The sequence below is a fragment of the Mycteria americana genome, chromosome 3 (assembly GCF_035582795.1).
Source record: "Mycteria americana isolate JAX WOST 10 ecotype Jacksonville Zoo and Gardens chromosome 3, USCA_MyAme_1.0, whole genome shotgun sequence".
NCBI lineage: Eukaryota > Metazoa > Chordata > Aves > Ciconiiformes > Ciconiidae > Mycteria > Mycteria americana.
Window position 1 is genome coordinate 63,544,675 of NC_134367.1, and position 23,963 is coordinate 63,568,637.

Below are 23,963 nucleotides of genomic sequence, written 5' to 3' on the forward strand. Positions count from 1 at the left end.
TTTCCTCCTGAGACCAGGCTCACACAGGTGGGAATGCAAGATCCAGGAGTGTTTTCATTAACCATGTGAAGTGCAGCACAGGAACTGAGGTCTCTCTGGGCTGATTAGCCAGCAGAGCTGAAATTCTCTGGAGTTGTTCAGAGAAGTTTCAATCATTTACATAAAAGCAAAGATGACAGCTGTGCTTGTAGAGATGGATTCTGAAAAAAAAGGAACTACTAGAAAAAACACACTCTTTAAAAGACCTTTATTTTCTTGCACAGTTACAATTCTGAAGTCCATTTATGCTTACAGTTAGATTGTTCCCAAATAACATTTCATAGTTCACCATGTAAACAGTGCATTCTCTATCAGTCTAGTGTACAAGAACTTTATAAAATACAGATTAAGTTACTTTTTCATCTGTACACTTTTCAGATTAGTTCACCAAGATCAATTAAAAAGGCAAATAGATTAATTGGCAAAAAAGTGTTGTTACATTTTTAATATATTAGTACAAAATGGCACAGAAGGAAAAAGGTCATTTTAAAGGCTATAAGCATCAAACGCCTTACACGGCTTGAATCAGTTCAACCGATTTCAACATAATTTCAAATACCACTGTTAAACTTGGAATTGAACTTGTAATCTTCTTTTCTTCAGCTGTATGAAAGACCTCGCATACAACTTTGGATCTGTTCATGGAAACCGAATCACAGCAGTTTCAGAACAGTAACATTCAAGTGCAGTTAGGAAGTTGGGAATTTGTATTCTTCCCAGTAAATCTAAGAATTCACAGACTAGAGCTTATTTTCATCTAGCCAAGCTCATTGATGCACACTTCAGATGCAAAGATACCAGATGTGTGCACATAAAACACAGTATTTCTTAATGCAAGAACTGAAACAAAAAATCCACATAATTACATCATCCACCCTACCTACCTTTGTAGGAGGCTTCCACGCATAACCATACTCAATGCCAGATACAGAAATATATGAAGCATCTAAAAGATTTCAGGCAAACTGAAGGCTTAATTCAAAGGCTTCAGTTATAAAAGAGATCACACCAACTTCAGCAACCTACATTTTATTTTTAAACCACCCACATCAAATGGGCAGGTGAGTGGGATGGAAGGGAAAGATAGAAAGACATTTCTAACTTAAAAAATAAATTCTGAGATGTGAATTCGTTGCCTCAAGCAAGAATTCAGGAGTTTGTTTTGGCAGCAACATTTAGCAATATCCCAAAAGATAATTACCCGCCCCGTCAAAACAAATTATCAGGATTTTGATTAGCCCCCTAAACCTTAAGAGTTTTTTATGTTTAAGTTAACGGAACAGTTTATGACCTTGACTGTTTTTTTCTTGTAAGACAGCACCCACATCCAAGAGGGTAAGCAGTTATACTGACAGTAGTACTGAGAACATTACTTCTCAGGTTAAAACAAAAAGTCTTATAAAAAAAGTGAGTGTGATGAAGCACAGAACCATTATTTTACTCAGCTTCACAATGAGCAAACCATGACTAGGAATTACCTTTCATAATTTAAATACCAATTACAATGCTTTCTCCAGAGACTTATTTTGTAGATAACCATATGATGATTCCAAGAAGCAATACTCCAACAGCAAGTATAATAATGAGGATGCACATCTTCTTTCGGGACCTTTGCTGCCAATAGAGAAAAAAACCCACGTTGACTGAAAACTGCACCACCACATCAGAAGACTACTTACGCTTTTATGGTCCTACAGCTTGTGCAATCTAAGTAAATTGCGTCCTTACTAACAACAAGTCATATAAAGTTGTTCAAGAAAAAAAAAAAAAAGAGCTAAGTTAGCCACGATTTACTTTTATGGCTATATTATTCAACAGAATGATTTCAGTGGTATTTTATGACATACGTAATAAACTAATGAAAGAGAATGCAGTAACATAATGAATCATGTAATTAGGACACGGGGGGAAAGAAAATGTGACAGAGCAGGTGACCACATACAGACGAAATTGGACAATCAATCTGCACAGTAGAGGAGGTAGAAACAGTCTGCTAGAAAAAAAATATTTAAAGACTATTAATGTATATAGATGAGGACAAAGGACTGCAATTTTAGACTCTGCAAGATTGACTTTGCATCTATTCACAGAGTTATTTTCAAGTTGTTTTTGTCAAGTTTTAGGTACAACTTGCTCTTAGGAAAAAAGGAAAAAAAAAGGCAAAGGAAAAAAAAAGGCAAAGGAAAAAAAAAAGGCAAAGGAAAAAAAAAAGGCAAAGGAAAAAAAAAAGGCAAAGGAAAAAAAAAAGGCAAAGGAAAAAAAAAAGGCAAAGGAAAAAAAAAAGGCAAAGGAAAAAAAAAAGGCAAAGGAAAAAAAAAAAGGCAAAGGAAAAAAAAAAAGGCAAAGGAAAAAAAAAAAGGAAGAGACCTGACTAGATACCCACTTATATAGGTGTCACTACAATAAAGTGTAAGTTATGAGCATGTCCAGAACTTTCACATCTCCCGTACAGGTCTGTAACTTGAGATACCAGAGCACCCAAGAGTAGCAGCAGTCTGTCATCCTTTATCTGAAGGATATGGAATCTGAAGTTTCCTTCAGAACAGGACAGGAAATTACTAGTGAGTTTTCACAGGCTTTTGCTGATAGCCAAGGGACAATAACACTCAAATCTCTGGACTCAGCCTCAGCCCCAGAAGCAAAGCCACACTTTGCTTTATTTGGCAGAGGTTCTTCTGCCTGGGTGTTTTTCGTTCCCCCCTGCCCTGCAGAACTACCTCTGTGTCAGTTCTTCACTGGAGCTGCCAGTTCTCTGCCCAGTACCACCCACACTACCAAGTTTCTTGTCTTAACTGTCCTCTTCTTCTAGGGTTAGTATCTCACTGTCACTTCTCGTCTCCCACTGTCAGGGTAAGATTTCTTAATTTCATCATTTTACTTGCTAGAACTTAATCCATTTGCTAGAGTATCTTCCTTTTTATTTAATACATGGCCAGATTCTCTCCTTAAACTCCCAGTCTCTTCTTTTTCATCCTGGAGACCACCTCTTGCCAACATTGCATTGAAGTCAAAACATTTTCCCTGTAACTACTTAAGCAAGCTAGTGGACTAAAGACACAGAGATCTTATTTCCTCATACACTTGATCATTTCTATGACTGCTGAAGCAGCAGTGGTAAAGGGGGAAAGAAAGCAGAGAAGCCTGGCTTTGCCCAAACAGCTCTGCTGTGTGAATGCACCCCACATGGCAGATGGGTGGTGCATACCTCATCCAGCCACAAACAGGAGTTGTGAGGGTATCAACCACATGCAGCCTCATCCCCACCAGCATGCGTGGGCCTCTCACACTTCCTTGAGGGCGTCAGGGCATACAGGTATAATAGCTGCTGAAATTAAAATAAGTCTGCTGAAAGTGGAAATGATTTTTCAGTGTCTCTGAACAAGGATAAGTTTTCAAGCAAAGGGAAGTTCAAATCTGAAGCAAACTACACAATCCTTTCAAACACAGGCCAACCCTGCAGAGTAGCTGGTCTCTGCTGCAAGACCCACTAAACAGAAGCTTGTCAAAAGGCTTGATAACCTTCCTTTGAGAGCAGGAGATATTAATCCTTTCCTCCTCAAGATAAAGCATGAAGTTTTTCATTTAAAATTTTCACCAGAAAACACCTTCCACAGAAAATTTTGGCTACTACTATTTTTTTTCCCTGAACATTGTCAGTATCAAAATAGGAGTCATCAACCGTACTTCATGTGCCAACTAGTGCCACCTAGAATACAGTTCAAGGATGCATGTACCCCTTCCCCTCTCCCACTTCTGAAATCAGCAGGCAATCCTTCAGATATTTTGTCATTGATTCACTGTCCTGGCTACTACTAACACACATAAGAGGATTAAAAAAAAAAAAAAAAAGTCTTAAGGACTAACTCTGACTAAAGAGGGAAGATTTATTACTAATAAGATTATTCCTAATAAGTTCCAAAATGTTATACAGAAGTGGCATTTAAAGTTATTTAAAAGGCTTTTCAAAAATGTTTGAGAGTTTGAAATACATTTTTAGCATCAGGGTAGCAATTAAGAGAAGCTGGATATATATAGCTTTGAGAAGACTTTGGACAGCAAAAATTGATGCTAGCTGGCAGCATCTTCAAAAGACTTCCCTGCCTCTCTTCTCTACTCCTTCAGTGATCTTTAGAGCCTCACTCTCTGTACAGAGGAACCTTTTACTTCTTGAGCTGTAAAAGGAGGGGTTTGTTTGTTTTTAAATAAAGGTATAACTCCACGTGCTCTGAAACAGCCTGGCTAATTTTACAGGAAACCCGAAGTTTTCAGAGGTCACTGACTTTTGTCTTATAGTAACCTAGAAATACCATTGTAGTCTAACATAAACCTTTAAGTAAGTCTCCAAGCCTTGAGGAAAACGATAAGCAAAATCTGAACTGCGTAAGTAAGTGGAAGTCAGGACTACTGAGAAAGAACAGTAACACACAACTGGCAGTCGGCATTGACATTACCTGGTAGTTTGCTGCTCTGGACAGCTGCTGGTTTGCTTGCTGCACATGTACATCTGCATTTTCCACATTGGCTTCTATGCTGTCTTTATTTTAAAAAGAAAGATTTCAAATTTTGGTTAGTCGTAACCCAGCCAGAGGTCTGGAATGCTGAAATACACTTGAGAGCATATGTAATAGCTGCCCCTCAGCTGCTGGTGTCTTCATCAATACCCAAAGTTTTATACCTTGCGTTATGGAAGTTTGACCCATCCTATACTCATGCCTGAGTTTACATCTGAACAGCCCAAGCAATGAGTGGCTGAATTTCTGTCAGTAACAGCTCCCCTGCTCTAGAAGCAGGGCTGAGCCTTAGAAACTGACCAGGGTAGAAACTTTCAGTACTTTTCTGTCCTCCAACTTGCTACTAACTGCTCTCTGCTCAGATTAAAAAAAGTCCTAAGACCTATGAAATCAGAGGAAACGGACATGCAAAACATCCCAAGAGGCATGACTCGAGTTTGGTATTCTATCATACTGACACAGATGGTTTTCTTCATGGAAAAATATAATGGAATCTTGAACAGATTATGAGCTAAGGTGATAGAAAAAGCCACAGCATATGTGCCCATATGCTGGACACAGACAACAGCGTGGCTTAACAGCAGACTCAGAAAATGTATTTTCCAGCCATATTTCATTAAAAGAATACACCTGGCTGCATGGAGGGTAAAGCAGGAACCTTTGCCGAAACTGCACACTTATATCACCAGTCAATGCAGTAAAACTCCCCACATGAACTCCAATTTTATGTACAAAGTTCTAAAAACTACTTTTAAACACATCTTATACACATTAAGAACAACTTAATTTTTTTAAATTACACTTTAAGCACACTTTCTTAGTGTTTTCCCAGTCACCTCAGCCAGTCTACCCCTTATCAGGTTGCACCTGATTTACTTTAGCATTGATATTCTCATTACAGGATTTTTTCCAGCAAAAGGAAGTTCTACATTGCTACAGAGAGACAGAATAAAAAACTTTCAGAGAAAAATTGAGTTGGACTTACCTATCACATCACCTTGCTCATGAATCATCATTCCCAAATCTTTAAAAATTTCATTGATGTCCATAATATCTGCCTGCAAGCAAACAAGCAGCACATTAATTGACATAACGTATGCCAGGATCTCTGTGCACTTAGATACAAATACTGCTCCTTCTCCTACCAAGTACGCATCCATGACTCTCTAGGACACTATAGGATAAAAAAAACCCACCTTAATAGGTTTATTTGGAAGGCTTTTTTTGTATTATGAGAGCAAGTTTATTATAATCAAACTAAATGAAGATGAGTATGTGCACAAATCTTTAACCCAAATGAATAAAATCATAAGCAGAAAGTATTTTGCATTAGTTTTAGTGTGTCTTTTAAATTAAACACACACAAATTTCACAAGCAGCACAGTTTACAGAAATTACCTCTATAATATGGCCAGGCTGCTGCACCTATATTACATTATCCTATTACCATGTGGTTAAGATGAAGGGATAGATGTCACATTACCACTGCACATATGATCTATTCTCAACTAATGATTGATACATGTTTAGTTCAACTTATTGTATGTTAACATATGGATGGCAAGGGAGAGATTATTGCAAACTTTATACATAGAATGGATTTTGCCACATGCATCAGCAAGATTTCCTGACAAACCCCAGTTCCAGCATCTTTCTTGTTGATGGTATAGATGTGGATTCCAGACTGGCTGGAAAAATTAATTTTGTCTTCACATAAGTCTCTTGATGTCAGTATTTCATCACATGTGACAATTTTTTGTGTAGTTTACATCTTGTTTTTAAATGCTTTTAACTTTTTGACAAGCCCCCAGAAGTTTGAATGAAACATAGCATCTCAGTATTTCCAGGTGTTCAAAAAAGCTGCTTACAAAACGAAGATGCCTAACAATACATTGGGAATACCTGGGAGGAAAGTTACGAATTTGCTTCTTTTATAGTCACCGTTAAAAAAGGTTACATAATATGACCACTATGTTGGAAAAAAAGGATATCTATTTTTTCATGCAATCACATGAGCACTCTCTTATTCCATAACTGAACCACTGAAGTTAAACACAGTATCAAAACATGGCTTTCATACGGTAGATTTCTAATGCACGTTTCACATACCATCTAAAAGCAGTATTTGTAGTTTTGAAGGAAAAAAACCACACCCTAACCCCTCGAGATTAATGTCTGCAATTAAAGCTCATGCCACTATAAAATGTTCTTTCTCTGGAAACATTAAAAGCATATTCTGCTGTAAAACCACTTGTACATACCTCAAGCTGCCTAATGGAAGATTCCCTCTCCTCAATAAGACGGAGGTCGTCTTCTGTAATTTCCTCATCTTGCACTTGTGCTTGTGGTTGACTATCAAACAAAAAAATACCCACCCAGAATTGAACAGGCACGATGAGAAATAACTTAGAAGCATACAACGACAGTTAAATACATAGCACATACTTTACATTATCAGTTAACAAAATGCACATTTTTACCCTTGCCTGTCTAGCTAACAGGGAAGGTCTAACAATCACACCTTTAGTATAGGAAGCTGCTGCTGTAGCAAAGTTGCACATAGCACTGAGTTAGCTGATTGGAAATTCCAACTATGAATACAAGGGCAAAATTTCTTCTCAATTATAAACTGCAGAGTTTATATCCATCTGAGGCAAAAGCAAGCTAGCCAACAAAACAGAATCTGAGACTGAGAAGCAGTTCTTGGAGAGTATGAAAGCAACAGGAGATCACAGTAAACACTGGACCCTTTTATCACAGCTTAACAGTTTTACTCTGTTCACAGGTTGGACTGTGCTTACTTAAGTTTGGGTCTCACAAAGACCAGATACGGACTTGGGGCAGCTTAAGGAGATGACTGAAGCCAAAGCATGGGGAAAAAAAGGGGGAGATGATGTGCACTGCTCCTTTCTCTTCCCACCTATCCCACCAAAAAGCCTCTTTTCTACACTTGCCCTATGGAAGAAAACCTGACTAAACAACCTATCCCAACTCCCTCCAAGAAAAGGCAATTTATCAGAAAAAAAAATTAAAAAGAAAACCAAAAAACATTGGCAGCTGGCTTCCCTGCAGGCCATTTATTATTCTGAGCTAGGTTAAGACTTATTAACAAATTCAGCCTACCTGTCCCAAGAGACAAGTGTTCCTTCTTTGTAGCTATCTTCAGGAGCACCACCCTACATGATCAGTGTTTAAAAAAAATAAAAACATTATGGCCCTGAAAGGAGCACTGTCAGCATTTCTATGAGTCAATATTACAAGGTTTATAGTAATTCAACTTCAAACTGAAACATGATTTAACATGTTCTCATCCCAATTTTGCTTTATGCATGCATAAAGCTGAAATGCAACCAAAAACATTCAGCTCAGTAACTGCCTGCTAAAATTTACAAGTACAGCAACACGTATTTGGCACAGAGTAAAAAGGCAAAATTGATATGTTAACAAGGAAAAGCTCAAGATCTCAAGCTCCTCAGCACTTCTTCACTGTAATACTGCATAGAAATCTGGCAAGTGATTCTTCTCTGTAGGAAAAATCTGTTATATCTAAAGGTCCAGCAAAAGCATTTAAAAATCCACTAAAAATTTCTTTTGCAAGATTACAGCATGAACCCAGGGGAAGTTCATGCCTTTGTGTGACAAAAGCAAGGGAAAAGTAACAGTTTTCAGTGGGGGTTCATTACAACTTAATTCAGCCTTTACTATAAAATGAACGGCGTAATTCAGCTATGCATAAAAGTGAGCAAAGAAAGCTTATAATTATATACTTATATTGCACACATTCTGCAGTATTTGAAGTTAGATATAAGCTTTTGTAACTAGTATTACAGAGGCAAGTTTGACATTGAATACCACCAACACCATTGTAATCAGAGTATAATGGCTCATTTTCTGATACTTACAGATACCCTTGAGCTGGCTCTTACTCTGGCTACAAAGTCTTTTTCTTTCTCAGCAGCTTGCCTTTGGAGTCGTTGGAAATTTGTTAGTGCTGTGGTAAACTCCCCCACAAGACGGTCTTTCTGTATTTTTCTTTGACGCTACAGGAGAAAAAGTTTTACCAAGTCAAATGAGCTCAAACTTTTCAAGGCTCTGCCATTTCCAGGCTGCTCAATGCTAAGGCATATACTCTTTTTTTTTCTAAACAGGTGTAAGGGAATGCTGTCTACAAAACCATTTGCAGTTGCATGGACAAACCTTCCTTCCCTCTGGGATCACATAACCCTGCCACAATTTCAGGCGTTTAAAGAGGAAACCAACGCATTTAGTTTCATTTAACAGCTGGAAATGAGCAGCGACAAGAAAGCTTCTACCTTCCTTATTATCTGTTGATTATAAAACCTACTGTTTAAGTGTGAAATATTTTGATACCATGGATGCTAAAATACGCAAAGGTGACTGAATGGGGGAGAAGGGTGCAGAAAAGAAAGAACAGAGCACTTCACATGTATTTTACATAAATGCTGGAAATACATATTGAGCTGCATCCAGAAGTGGGTTCACATCCTCCCTTAAGTGCTTAAGAACTGGTACAAAGTTGCCTGTTCTAACCTTTCAGGCTTTTTTTTTTTTTTTTTTTTTTAAATGTAGGGGAGGGAAGAGGAATACTGGGCACTCAGGAAAGCCTCCACCATATTTCCCTAAATGTATACATTACATCAACCCTTCCTTCCAAATTTCTGAGAGGCTATAATTTGCCATTCATCAATCTGTTATTTATGTATTTCACTGGGAGGTGGCTTTGATGAAGATGCTCATAATAAAAGGAGTAAAATTAAGCAGTAAAACATCTCACTGCCAACTTTTCAGCTTCAAGATAAAGAAACAGAGAAACCATTAAAAAAAAAAAACACCAAACCAAACATACTTTGCCTGAACTAGAGGTAATATATCAAGACCAAGTTTTAACACCTCTGTTAGAAGTTTACAACTTGACCAGGATGAGCACGTGTGGATCATGGCCTGCCATTTGAATTCAGTGTTTCAGAACAATTCATTTTCCTAAAGGCTCCTTGGCAACCAGCCACAGACCAGGCAAGTTGTTTGAGTGACAATAACCTGAATCCATGTTTTCTGGGATCCTGCTGCTCTTCCCTTATTTAAGCGACAGATTTCACTAGGATAAGAAACCATAGGATGTCAGACAGGAGCATGCTAATGACAACAGCCACTTCACATGTTACCTCCTGCTGAGATTTTACACAGACCTGGGAAAGCAGCAGTTTAAAGACTACACAAGTTGTTTTAGTAACAAGTCCCGTCCACTCCTCTTAAGAAAGAAAAAGCCTGCGGACAAACATATCATATATGCTGATCTGAGTGATGTAGAACAGACCTACTATGCATAATCAAATTATTTGGACAGTGGGTGAACAGGTCTGGCCACCTGCCCTGCAAGCGGTTTTGGCACACAATTCCTTGACCCTGGAAGCAGTCAGAGTGCCTGTGGAGTCAGACTTAGCATCACTGCAATGGATTACAAAGTGCCCAGCTACCTGAAATCACAGGCACAGTGCACTGCCTTGATTCCTCCCATTTCAGTCAAACCACCTCATTCCTGATACATAAAACCAACTTTGGAACAAGTCTGGACTGCAACAAAATATTCTTATGTTGTAAGTGCCCTGTTGTGCAAACATGTTGAATAACTAAACAGTGCTTTGAAAGCCTGGTGAGGAGCACAAAAATAGGCATGCAGAACAGAAGTCACTCAAATACTCTACATGAGCCAACATAATAGTCAAACAAACCATGCTCTTTGGTTTTATACCTGTTCACTTGTTGCAGGCAAAGATCCAAACTCTTTAATGTATTTGTCAGTTTCTTTGGCAAGCTGGTTGGTGTATTGCTGCTTCTGTTGCCTAAAACCAAATGCAAAGTTTCATTAGAGACCACTGGGTTACTTTGTTTGAATGTCACTGATTCTCAGAAAAGCAGCAGTACTAAATGCTTCTCTTAAAGTGCACAAAGCCATCTTTATTCTGTTCTTCACTGTACAAGGTGTGACACCATGGATTCCAGGGGGGACAGATGCTGAAGAAGGTGTGTTCCTCAGTGTGACAGCATCTCATTACTCACCTTTTTTTTTTTTTTTTGAGGTTTCTTCTATTTTTCTAATGTGCAGCAATACATTTCCAGTTATTATGAATATCTAAACATGCTTTTCATAGTCCTTTTGAGGCTATCAATAGTTGGAAACACCTGGTCATTTCCAAGTTCAAAATAACTGTAGAAGAGACCAAGTTTTTCCTGTGTGGAAGAACATACTGTGACTTGAAAATAATTCCAATACCATAGTTCATGAAAGGTCAATTCCTGATAGTTACTGGGAAGCTTATCAAAAGAGATCTGTATTCTCCCATGATAAAATAGCTGCAAACTTAGCTGAAAATGTCATTATTTATCAATAGCCTTAACAGTGCTTAATAAAAAAGCCTTTTCTTCAACAGCAAGGCTATCTTTGGGTTTTTGTCTCACCACTTCTGATATCATCACACACTCCTTTACCAATTTTCATATTTTTTTTTCCTGGAGCAACTCAAATTCTTTACCTGCTTTTGCATCCTCCTCCCCAGTGCATATAAAAAGGTTTTATCTGGAAAGGTATTAGCAAACAATCAACATCAATATTTAAAATAATCAAATAACTCTTCAGATACATACCAACATGAAAGGAAGGGCCAAATGTTCAGAGAAGTGAAAAAGGGACAGATGAAAACTCAAGGAAGCTTATCATATATATTACCTCCAGAAAGGGACTGGAACATGTCCTTCACAACAGTTTCTATCCTGATTAGTTGTGAATTTATGCCCAGATCCTGTCTGGTTATTGCATAAACTGTGTATGTTGATCTTCACCTATTCACAAGTCTCCAGTAGGACATCCACTGTGGATTGTACCTGGCTAATGTTATGGGCCCTGAACTTGGGCTATTATTAAGCAATTTGGCTGTTCACACAAAATGAATGTGATGTCTTTGGTCCAATACACACCTCCTCCTACTATTCAACAGCCACAGTGTGGCATTAACCACACTGAAGACTGCCAACTTTCTCACCCACAGAGTCAGCACAACATGTCGCTTACATGCATTTATGATGCCGAGATTAATGTGGTAAAGGAGTTTAATGGAAAAAACCATACCAGTTCATTAGACTGTGCAGAGAAGCGGAGAGCAGCTGACTGTCTCTGCCAGTGGCATATTAATGAAAGTCCACCTTCAGGTGACTGAACTACAGCACAGCATCTGCCTTGGAGCCTTATTTCACTTCTGCTATTTTAGTATTTCTGGCACATGTTTATTCTATAATGTCATCCCTTACTGTAGCTTTCATCACTAAAAACACATTCCCCCTCTCTCCTCCAATATCATGCTTCACAAAAAAACCCACCCCAATATATTCATTACCGTGTGAAACTTATACAGATAGATTAGAAGAGTTGACTGGGGTGGAGGGGTGCGGGTGTTTGTTTTTAAAATAGTGATATTGCTTTCTGGTCCTGCCCTTTTCCCTTTGCTGACATACAGCATAGGTTTTATAGATGTATGGATACTGCAGGCAACGTACATGGGCAAACCAGCTGAGTCTAGTTTACAAAGACTATCCAAGATTAATTTTAAAAAGGGCATTGCAACATTTACATTTCAAGCATTTCTCTCTACTCACTTTTCTTGGTGAGATCAAGCACTCTGCCTAACAAGAAACGACCTCAGCACCTACCAGGAGATTGTTTACAATGCAATAAAATTAAACATTTTCATGTGAAGTACTCACAGCTGTTGCCTCAACTCAGGCGTGTCTTGTGGTGTTCCAAGCTGATGTAGTATTCTCTGTATTTCGGCAGCTGTTTGTGAAGAGGAAGAGAAATTTTAATGGGGCACAGAAAATTCCCACTTAATTTTCTGCATTTTTGCTTGACAATTCTAAAGCCATAAAAGTTGACAGAAACTGATACTCAGGACTTTTTCAACCTACTACAAAGACTCCACTTAAGAAGTCCTAGAACAACTAGTGAATGGTTTTTGCCAAGTCAAAAACAAAGCCCAAGGTTTCTTATAAAGGATAGGAATGTATTCAAGTGTCTAGGTAGAAACAGGCAATTTAAAGATCAGTTAATAGTTCCACCATAATAAGTATAAATCAGGCCTTTTAATATTAATTTTTAAAATAAGCAGCACAATTATTATTCTAGTTTAATCATATTTTATGCATGTCATTCTGGAAAGCCATACGAAAGACTGCCATGACATTATCATATCCAAGTATTTCAGAACCAGTGCATTAATGAAGAGACAGCAAGAAAGGCTTACAGTACATTAAAAAAAAAAAAAAAGTCAGGTATCCAGGTTTAAATTGTAATTTTGAGATCCTTACATTTTTAAATGTGGGATAAAAGCCACCAGTGATTTTTAAGTGTATTTCATAAAATATATTAGTTTTGAACTGCAAAAAGAGACACCATTTCAGCCTTATTTTCAGCATAATATATTTTACTGTCACATGAGAAAGCAAGGAGAAAAATGGACAGACACTTCACGGATATGCAGTTTATCACACTGCAAAACTAATATCCTTGACGTGCTTTATCTCAGCTTAACACTCTCACATCTTCTAAACTGAAAGAATACATATGCAAAATAACTTCTTTGTGCTTGACCTCAGCTAGGAGTAGACTTGTCTTCCCTGTATTTCTGTGGCCCTCCCCAGGCAGACTGGTATACCACACAATCAGTAGAAGATACGACAGTATGATAGTACATGGGATCCTCACTTTACTAGCACACTTTTTTTCCCATAAATACAGTTAAAATTGCAGTAAAAGGCATCTCTAAGTAATGAAGAAAGCCATTAAAAAAAAAAAAAGTATTTTTTCATATACCATGGAAGAGATCTGTAACAGACAGAACTTCAGTTACAAGAAGAAAGTTACCTGTGACTTATGTTAAGCAGTTAGATAAAACTGGGATTCCTTAGAACATTTTTAGTAATAATATTAATTCTAATCTTTGCTTCATAACAAGTCTCCAGATTGGATTTTTCTACACTGCTTTATGAAATGTCACCATGTCGACAACTGCTATAGCCAATTCCCTCTGTGCACACTCAGGTAACGAAGGTATCAAAAAAAAGGGGAAGTCAGTACCCAGGTTTTGCATGAAGTGAAAATCAAATACTTCAAGACAGAAGCCTTTGGGGGAACTGAGTGGACATGAGCTACTAAAAGAAATACTGAGGGGAACAGCACTGTAAGATGGGTTTCATGCAGCTTGTATTTTAATTGAGCTGAAAAGCAGCAAAACATAAGTGAAAATTTCTGAATGTTGACTACAGCCACCACCTGCTGCCGAGCACCAACCCCTCCCTGCCCGGTGGGGATCTCCTACCTGCCAGGCCAGGAGGTCCTCCGTGCTGCTCCTCAGCAGCTGGAGCTGGGCACATGTACCGATAAATACTGACTTTGGGTAATTAAGCCTTCTTTTTATGTTCAGTGTAATGCTTTGTTTTAAAACAAACAAACAAACAGGTAACTGGCCAGTGTTCTCTTCAACAGCGTGAAGTTTTAATATCTATAAAACTGAACACAAATTACCCTTTATTTGTTCCAAGGCACTCTCCCTTCTGACTCATGAGCCAAGGTGCTCAGGTATTCTGTATGTACTTTTACAGGGAGAATAAAACAAAAACAAAAACAAAACCCAAAACAAACTGCAAGCACTCTTGTTAACAGCTGTTTTGCAGACAGAAGTAGTACCGGTGTGTCCTACCGCCACCTAGAGATATATTATTTAACTGCAAATAAAGAAAATACAGGTTTGTGTTTTAAAAAAGGCTCTCACTTGAAAAATTCTCTGAAACAAAGCCTATACTTAAAATATTTGCATTCCAATAATTAGCTATTTATCCTACTTCTAAAACTGAACACACGTAGATAATTGAGGGGAAATTAAAAGCCAACACCATGTAGCTGGTCAGCTATACAATTCCAGGCAGAGGGAAGTTCATCCCAGTTCAGGTCTTGTGATTCAAGAATTCAGCACAAAATTAAAACACAGGTTACCAAGAAGTCTGTAAGTATGCATCAAAATAGCAAAATGCTAACAGGCTTTCAAACCTCAAGGGGAAAAAATAAAGAAAAAAAACCCAAGGACTGAACTGACACCAATTTTTCTGGGCTTCCTGTAATTTAGCATTTCCCACCTTAACCTTTCACAATAAGGATATTATTCAGAAAACAAACAGCATTTCTCTTTTCTTTGTTCATATGAAGTATACTGCATTGAAAAGTGAAATACTGCTTATTCAAGTAAGCAAACAGAGAAAAGGTAGAGCAGTAAAAGTAAATTGTGGCCAACAGTCTTCAGCAGCACTCTTGAAGCTGTCTTCATTAAAAAGCCAAAAGCAAGTTGGTAGGACCAGTATAACACAGGAAGCAGAGAAGCTGACCTTCCTGAAATTTTGATATACAGCACATACCTGCAGGTTGATGAGTTAAAGAAATCCATCCTTTGTACTCCTTCATATTAATATAAACATGCTAGAGTGTATACAGGCTAAAAATGTCTTTCTTATATAGTCTTATAATTCTTTTGGTTTGGCTTGTTTTGTTTTTTTTTTGTTTGTTTGTTTTTTGGTTTTTTTTTTTTTTTTTTAACAGATTTCTTGCTGTAGCTACTACTCAAACATTTGATATAATATTATACATATAATCACAAAACCACCTAAACTCCAGACGTTTGTCCAGACTCATGAACTCGTACAGCTTTACCGATAAAAACAAACTTTAAAATAGGCTTTAAGACATTACCACCCAGATCACAGAGGTAAAGTGTCTTGTTCCCTCACATGTACACACAGAGATCTTACAGAATTTGATTCAAAGCAAGAACTGGCTTCAAAACTTCTTAGATAAAAGTCACTATCTCTTCCTTTCCTCAAGGGAAAAGCAGGGTAGCCTTAGCCTCTCCTCCTGAAGATTAGACTGTAGAAACATCTCTGCTGGCTCCTTCCACTGACCCATTTGGGAAACAAGCAGGGAGAGGGTCTTGGCACTGAAGGAGAGCAAAACTGCTGGAAACCTAGGATTACTTTTCATAAAACAGAGGCCCCTAAGTTCCCAGATTCACTGCTGATGGTGGTATTTATAATGGCACCGCCTCGCTCATTTAACCAGCTTTTCACCCCTCTGCAGGGAGTTCGGGCTGGCACATCAAGGCACCTGGCAGCTGCTTTGGTGCCTCTCAATCCATCACTAATGGTCAAGTGTCCCAGAGAGCCAAACGCTTAGGCCCAACTCAAAGTCCTATCTCTGCACTGTAAACATACTGGTAACAGTCAGGGCCCAAAGATCAGAGCACAGTTTTGACGAGTTCCTAGGTTACCTATGGTTCTCCTCTCCCCACTTCCCGATTCTTCCAGCTTCCCAAGGAGCTCTGAAAGACAGGAGTAACACAACTACCAGAGGTCCTTCCTGTCCTTCTGGGCATTACCAGTCCTGTAGCAGAGCCTGACTGGATCTTGTGCATGATTTTAATCCATTTCAGTGCAAAATCTGCACTTTAGCTCAGGTTCCTTGGGTGCATACAGCTAGCTGCTGGACTTTGCTCAGGAGCTGCAGAAGGGCACACACCATGTGTACGCAGGCGTTCTTCACCAAAGTCACCAGGATATGGCAACAGCCTCCGTCAGAGGCGTGCTAACTCCTGCAGCCACTTCTACACTGAAGATCAGGGTAGATGTTTGCATATAATGAAGATCAACAGCTCTTTCAGGGCTCATACAGCAACCCTGCAGGAGCAGCACCTTGACAGCTGTGGGCTGGCAATGAGCCACCACAGAAGGCAAGTCACCCTTGGGAACTGGGCAGTACAGGAAGCAAGGTGCATGACAACATGCAAGGAAAATGCATTTTCTCCCAGCAACTGCTGTCTTACATGCAAAAGAAAAGAATCTAACTTTTTCCACCTGAAAATGAGTCTTGTATTAGAAGGAAGCAATACCATATTAGTAAGAAGACTTTTCACTTGTCTTTGCGGCATTCCTGATCTAGATCTCGTAATACATAACTATTAGCTGATGAAAGCTACTCGGTTACTCTCAGACCAGTCACATGCTCAGGAACAGGTCAGACACGGTTAATGATGAGCCAGAGAAACAATTAAGACCTAACCTGAATTCCTACAGAGAAAATTATTTAAGAGTCAGCTCATGTTTACTTTTACTAAGCCAAACAGTGGTTTCATTTCTAGTCAGTGGAAGCTCTCCCTCTAGTTAAAGAGAACAAAAAAAAAGGGCACAGAAAAAAATAGTAATACTGTCTCATATAAAAGGCCTCCTTTTCTCTACATGAGTTAGAGGAGTAGTGAGATTTACAGTGGAAATATTTACATTTTTTAACAGGTATGAGTATTTGAGAAACATGTTCCTGCCAGATCTGCAATACCTACTATTTTTTCCATAGATGAAAACATATTTCATATTGGATCACACATCATCCTTGCTTAACAGCTGGCTTTTAGCTGGCTGGGAAAGAAGAAAGTTTCATCTCCTTTCTCCTCATCTTCCCTTGTTTTTCAGCTGCCTCTGCAAAGCTGTTGTGTTACCACAAGTAAATCCATGTTGATATAACTGCTGGTTTTGATCCTTGAACATGAAAAAGTTTACAATGACAGAGGAAGTTTCAAACTTAAAATAAAGATCCAAATAAATAAATTAATACAATGAAGACCAAAATGTAAACAACTTCCTGCCTCTAAGAACACAGGAGCAAACAAAGTTATCCCCAACTGAGAATTAGTAATCACTGTACAGGCTGTAACACCATAGTATTTTTGCAGAAGAAAAGGTAAAAAAAAACCCAAACCCTTGAGTAAAATCCTAATGTTTGAAAGGCAAAGAACTAACTAAGAGGAGGGAAATGAAGAGTGGACTGTAGGTCACCCACCTTCTCTGGCAGGGCTGAGAAGTGTCCAAGCACCACGTTCATCCCTAGCACGAGACAAGGGAAACTGAGGATGGTCTTACTTTGGAACACTCACCAGTAACTCCAGCTACAGGAAAGAAGCTTTCCCAGGTTACCTACAATCAGCTGTCTTCCCATCTCAACTTCCATTCTATTTAACATTTGGAAAACCAAACTTTGAACCCACAAGTGGCCATGACCAAGCTAGAGAGTGAGGTGAATCAACACATAACCCAGAGAGTCCTAAAAAGAAGGCCACAACATAGAAGCATGAACTGGGGGCGGGGGGGAATGTTTAATGAGTGCTGCTTATTACCCCTTTGCAGCCTGGAACCTCACTTCTTACTTGGATCACACAAGACTGCATTATAGCCACACAGCAGCAGTTTCCTTCAGTGCTACAGAGCAAGCCAGACCCACCACATAGCCCGGTTTCATAAAGCTACGGTCTAATGCTTCCACGTGGCACCCATTGGGTGTGCTTGGAAAAAACACTGACAGCAACAGGAGCAACAAACACCGAGGCATTGTAATGCAGAAGACAAGAACAAGACAAGCAGGCAGGGCAACTACAATGAAACCTGCCTTACGGAACAGCAAGGCTTCGTATCTGTCACAGAAGAAGGAGCAGAGCACTGTTCCAGCCAGCAGCTACAGTTGCTCCTGAATATTAACTGTAATGGTAGGGGTCCCCCCATGCCACCATCTTTTACTTAAAAAGGGACAGATAGGGTTTTATTAACTGCCTGAGGTTCACAGGACTAAAACTAACGATGAGGACTTAAAGCCATTGATTTTCAGTCATCTTCCCAGTTCCTCAGCCCAAGCAGAATAAACAGAATCAGCAAAGCATTCCTCTGTGCGCACCAAACACAAAGTCTACTCTGTGTGAGTCTCGGGCTCAGCTATGGCTTTCTATGGCAAATAAGCAGTGTATACAACACCAGCACAGTCACCATTCAGAAATGCTCTGTCAAAGACCTTACATATGCTGCCACCGGTTGGGTAACTATGAAGAAATCTCCTACTTGTTTCCAGCTGAACAAGTGAGTCAACAAAGAGCGCATCCAGTTACAGAGTAAGTTGTGTGGAATCTAATAAACTTCAGAGTCACTTCAGAGCAGGTTACTGGAATAGAAGAATTATTTGTAAAATCTACACCAGTTCAAACTGCTTTTGCCTGGGGACAACAGGCTTCCTCAATTTATTCAAATCCAATTCAATGTGTTCTCCTTCTGCACTTCGACTGAAAGTACCTGACTAAAGATGGACCGATGCTGCAGAAAACATTCCTGGATCAATCTTTTATAAATGCTGTGACATATGGCAACCTAATGTAGTTGCAATAAATCCAGCAGTCTGGAGTTTTCTGTATGAGTGTAAAGCTACTCCTGTCGTTCACGCTCACTAAAGATTTTAAACAAATTACAATGTTGCTGTGCTGTACACCTTGCTATCCCTACTTTAACCAAGAGTGACAGTTCACTAGAGGAATCAAATCCAGGACACCAGTCAAAAGACCCCAACTTAGTAAAAAGCAGCCCCATGCCCTAATTGGAATTAGGCAATTGCTCACCTAATTGGAATTAAGTATCTAAAAACTTCAGTGATTTGATTTTAAGTGATTTGCTTTATTCTTTCTTAATCTATAACACTGATTATTCTAAAACAGGATAATACATTGGCACAGAGAAACAGTAACTGAAGTATGCATGGGAAGGAGAAAATAAAATGAGGATGGGGATGAAGATTGTTCTCAGAGCTCTAAGGACTAAAGGCTTGGTAAGTACTTAAGAGTGGGAAACACCAAGTCTTGTACCCTTTCCTGTTGGACTTTATTAGAGCTTCTAGCATTTCTAAATAGAATCATGTCCCCAAGTGATCAGGCACATCGGTAACAATGTCTGGAGTTCAGGACCTGCTTTCAGTTTTTTCAGTGCAGCTGTAATTATTTCATGCTAGTGTACTATCATTTACAATGGTCTTCCAAGGACACTGGGAAGTAGGATTGAAGTAGTGCCTGTTCTTCTAATGCAGGTGCAGAGCACACTAAATACATATTAAGTGCACAATAACTGATCATGTGATCAATTATTACAGCTCAGCCAAGGGGAAGTCATTAAGCTGTAATCACTTCTGTAATCACTCTACATTCATATCCTAAAATGTCCCTAGTAACTCCCTGAAACCCCAAAGTGTGAACGTTTCTTCAAAGAATACCAGTAGGTTATTAAGTTATGAAAATGATCATGATTCTGCAGTAAACACCAGCTGCGCAAACACCATAAACCCAACCCACCTACAAGAAGAAAGCTTGTATTTTTTTAAGAGGTCAGGTCATTAATACAGGAAGCTAACTCAGGAGCTAACATGGAAGCAAAGACATGCAACACATCACAGACTGGTCAGCACAAGCAAGTAGCTGCTACTCTGGGGGTCACTCGCAATCAACCACTGACCTGGATTTATTCTGAGTCCTAACTGGAGTGCAGCCTCCTGCACAGCAGTTTTATAGGAGCTTTGATAGAGGGCTCTCTGGATAATCAAACTGCCATACAATCTCCTCTTCTCCTGTCTGCAAGGAGGAAAATCCAACAGAATTGAACTGGAATAGGCATTTTCAGTACCTTAGAGAGGCTCTGAAATGTAACTCTCTAGAGATAGGAAGGAGCATGAGGACCCAGGCCACATCCCTTCCCCTCTCTGCTGCAAATGCAGGCTGTTTTGCAAAAGTTATCTTGTCTAGGTGAGTCCATTTATATTTGCTCCATCAGCAAAAGCAACAGTTGCAGGCAAAATTGTGGATGTCTTCACTGGTCACCTTGCTGTTCGTAAATTGCACAGTGGTTTTACAACTATTATTTAAACCGTTTCCAAACTAAGATGGCTTAATTTACAGAGCTCTTTTGTCCCCACCTCGCCCAGACTAGTTAACTAAGATAATGCAAAACAGTGTAGGAAAAGGAAGTATTCTGTCTTTTCTGCACATACTAACACAAACAGCATGCTGGGGTGTACATGGAAGACCCATTTTTCACTCTGTTCTGCTGCTAGCATAAATAAATCCCTGTCCCTCTCGTGCAATGTCATCCACATAAGACACTCTTCCATATGTCATTTTCCACAGAACCAAAATATTTTTAACAAACAAGAAAAAACACAGAAAAATATTAACAAAACTCTCCAAATTAATAAATCTGTGACACACACTACCTTAAATATATATGCTACTTTACATAGAACAAAGCCTTTAGGAACAGCATGCAAATAATTCATGCTTGTAGTTTTCAGAAATAATTTCTTTCTAAAAGAACTATGGGCTTCGTGACTTCACCTTGTTGCAGAAAGACAGGCATTTAAAAAGACCCAAAATACCTGAATTCCTCCTCCTATTATCCTTCACATTCAGGTTATGAATCAGATATAGCAGATTCAAGTTCAATTCCTCAGCCTTGAAAAAGCCCACAAAATGGAACATGGAGGACTGTAATAGGTGCTTAAAATCCCTAAATAACCATCCTTTTCCAGATTTTACTGAAACTTCATCCTAAATCCAAGAAACCTTCCTGACAACAGCAACAATAATAAAAAAAAAGATTTGTTCCAACTAGTATGTTCCAACTGATTAACTGCTACTAACTGGAAATTTCTGACAATATCATTGTTAAAAGTCTCAAAAAGCTCTACGTTAAGCCTATTTACTTTAAAACCACACCTGTAAAAAACCACACTTTAAATATAGACAAAACAGAATTTTGTTTTCATATGGGCTCTGATTTCAACACCTGAGCGATTTCACTTACTTTTCACTTGCCCATCTGTGTCATTCTTTAGCTAAAGAACAATCATGCGAATCTGTTGGTGTTATAAACATAGTTGCAGACATAGTTTTTCATGAATGTTTCAGCTTGTTTTAGCTGAACATTTTAGCTACCTATCGGGCTTAAACCACAAAAAAAAGGCATATATCAGAACTCTAATATTCTTCAGGGTTTAATCTGTGTTTATGATTTCCTACAGTTATATATAAAGTGAGAGGGAAAACCATATGATTGATGTAATTCAACTCCCATTTTAACAACATTCAGTGAAAATACTGCTTATAGAAAATTAGGATACAACAGAAACTGGACAAACTTGCTGTCACAGGAGAGGTATCACATGACAGAGGGATCTCCGCTGGCTGGAGCTGACCTTCTGGGAATGTGCTCTATATGAACTGCTGTTTGTGCTACCTTAATGAACAGAAGAGGAAGTCAGCATAAAGCAAGAGTCCTTATGAGAAAGAATCTCTCAAAGCCAGGCAGACTCCCTCTAGCCATATGTGGATTGTGGTTACTGAATTTTATTTTATTTTTATTATCTTGCAGTATGCAGAGCATATATTTCTGCAGCTGGGCTGATTTTCAGTGTACACAAACAAGCCAAATACTCTATCACTGACCTTGCCAATACTGAGCAAGGGTAGATTATGCCATTCGTACTGACTTTGCAACTACCACTGCACAAAATCCTGCCATGACCTTTATAAATTGAAGGAGTTGAGAAGGGAGAGGTAGGGAGGGAATATGAATGCCTCACTTCAGTTAGCGTAGGTTCTATGACTGTTTAATTACAGTTTGCAAACCAGAAATTCTCTAAAACTGAAACATTGGGTGTACGTTATCAACGCCAGGCTTTGTTTTGTGTTCCCAAGCAAAAGACAGCATTCTAAACTGGTTCTAAACCAACAGCTCCCAAAGCCCTGCTTAAGATGCCAGTGGAGACACAATAGTTACTTATCTAGAGTGTATCGTTCTGGCTTTTCTTTGAGGATTGCACTGAGTGACATATTCGGTAGCTACAAAGAAAATATTAGGAGCAAAGCAAAACGAAGGCATACGAGTCTGCTTTCTCAATGACCCACACATGGCACAGAGACTTGAGAAGAAGTAGGTGAGGGGAGGAAAAACCACAGCTTGTTACTTCTTCTTGCACAGTTCCTGTCAGAGATACGAGTCAAATCTTTCCAGCTGAGTAGAAGAGGACCCTACTCCTCTAACCATATCCTTCCTACTCTTGCAACTGTGGACTTGTCTCTGTAGATGACTGCAACTCCCATTTTGCTCCTTCTTGGGAACACCTTTTTAAACAAAATGCTTTCCCTCTTTTTGCTACACATAGAGAATCAATTCTTTAAAACACAGAAAATTGTCAGATTTCAAAGAACTGCTCCCCCTCATCTTCACAGTTGTAAGAAGTCTGAAATTAACATATTTTAAAGCTTTTAAATTAGGCTTTTTGTTTGTTTTACTTAATTCTACTTTAATCTTGCCATTTGTTGAAAGATCAGATTTCCTCTTGTACAATTCACTATATGCTCTTCAAGAAGAGGAAGAGGAGAAAAAAAGAAAAAAATATCACAATATGGACTCGATGTTCTCGTCCTACTAGGCATATCCCTAGTATGGTAAATGGACATGCCTGGTAGAAATACAGATTTGTAAGCAGGCAGGACTTGTTTTGTCACAGAGAAATATTTTTTGCTAGCTCATCTTGTTTCTGAGCATCACATTCATTCCTTGTTTATCCAGTTGCTGTAAAGAAGTGACCAACAGGAAATATTTCAAGGAAATATTGAAGGAAGGCATTGAGATTTCTCTCAAGTTAATAGCAGCTGTCATTAAGCTACCACATAAGTGAGAGTGCAACCTATGAAACTCAGTTCTGGAACTACTGTTCCTTCAGTAAACACTGATTAAAACACCTTGATAATAGGTTCTCCTTCTGCAAAGACCAGACAGGTTGGAGCTCTACACCCTGCATCATTCCTTATATTCTGTTCTCCATATTCCTGTTCTTCATATTCAGAAAGTTAGGGACAAACCTCAGCCACCTTTAAATTCACATTTCAAAAGTCCAACACAATGTGTGTCATCTATATTTTATAATCAGATATAAGATAGGCCTGGAATGAGAATTACAGTTACTTTGGACCAGATTCCAGACAGACAGACTTTCAAATCTTAATCATTAGTTGTGTTCTAGTAACACAGAAATTTAGCAGCTGCCTAAGCCTAAGCCATGCCAAAGCTCATTATGCACTTCTTTGGTTTTATTATTTAAATCTGAAGGTTCCCTAGCTGTTTGCAGATCTGCTTCTCATCACTGTTAAGACAGACCTGAAACCAAACCAGCTAGACACAGCTCGCAGGCATCGCTGACCTCACCGAGGTTCAGCACACAACACTGCAGCTCATTCAAGCCCATGTGATTCAGGCTCCCCAGGTTTTACAGCACTGCTCAAAGAGAGTCACATGGATTCTCTAAGAACACGAGGACTGGGTCTGAGAGCCTAACTCTCCCTCTCCTGCCACTCTGCATGGGATATCAAGAAGAGCCTAAAGTTTTGCAATTCCAGCTGCTCAGTGGAACAGTTTTAACAAAAGGCACGGAGAAATGCTCCACAGACT

The 23,963-nt window shown here is 38.9% G+C and overlaps 1 protein-coding gene across 1 annotated transcript in view; it reads right to left on the bottom strand.

The window, feature by feature from the left end:
• Nucleotides 1–231: 231 nt before the first annotated feature.
• STX7 (syntaxin 7) overlaps nucleotides 232–23,963 on the bottom strand; it is a 34,190-nt gene continuing 10,458 nt past the window's right edge. The window contains exons 3-10 of the mRNA XM_075498761.1: nucleotides 12,327–12,396; nucleotides 10,321–10,411; nucleotides 8,453–8,590; nucleotides 7,674–7,726; nucleotides 6,812–6,902; nucleotides 5,536–5,608; nucleotides 4,491–4,573; nucleotides 232–1,653 (exon numbers count right to left, since the gene is read on the bottom strand). Of these exons, the coding sequence (XP_075354876.1) occupies nucleotides 1,561–1,653; nucleotides 4,491–4,573; nucleotides 5,536–5,608; nucleotides 6,812–6,902; nucleotides 7,674–7,726; nucleotides 8,453–8,590; nucleotides 10,321–10,411; nucleotides 12,327–12,396 (692 nt within the window). The 3' untranslated portion in view covers nucleotides 232–1,560. The remainder of the gene's footprint in view (nucleotides 1,654–4,490; nucleotides 4,574–5,535; nucleotides 5,609–6,811; nucleotides 6,903–7,673; nucleotides 7,727–8,452; nucleotides 8,591–10,320; nucleotides 10,412–12,326; nucleotides 12,397–23,963) is intronic.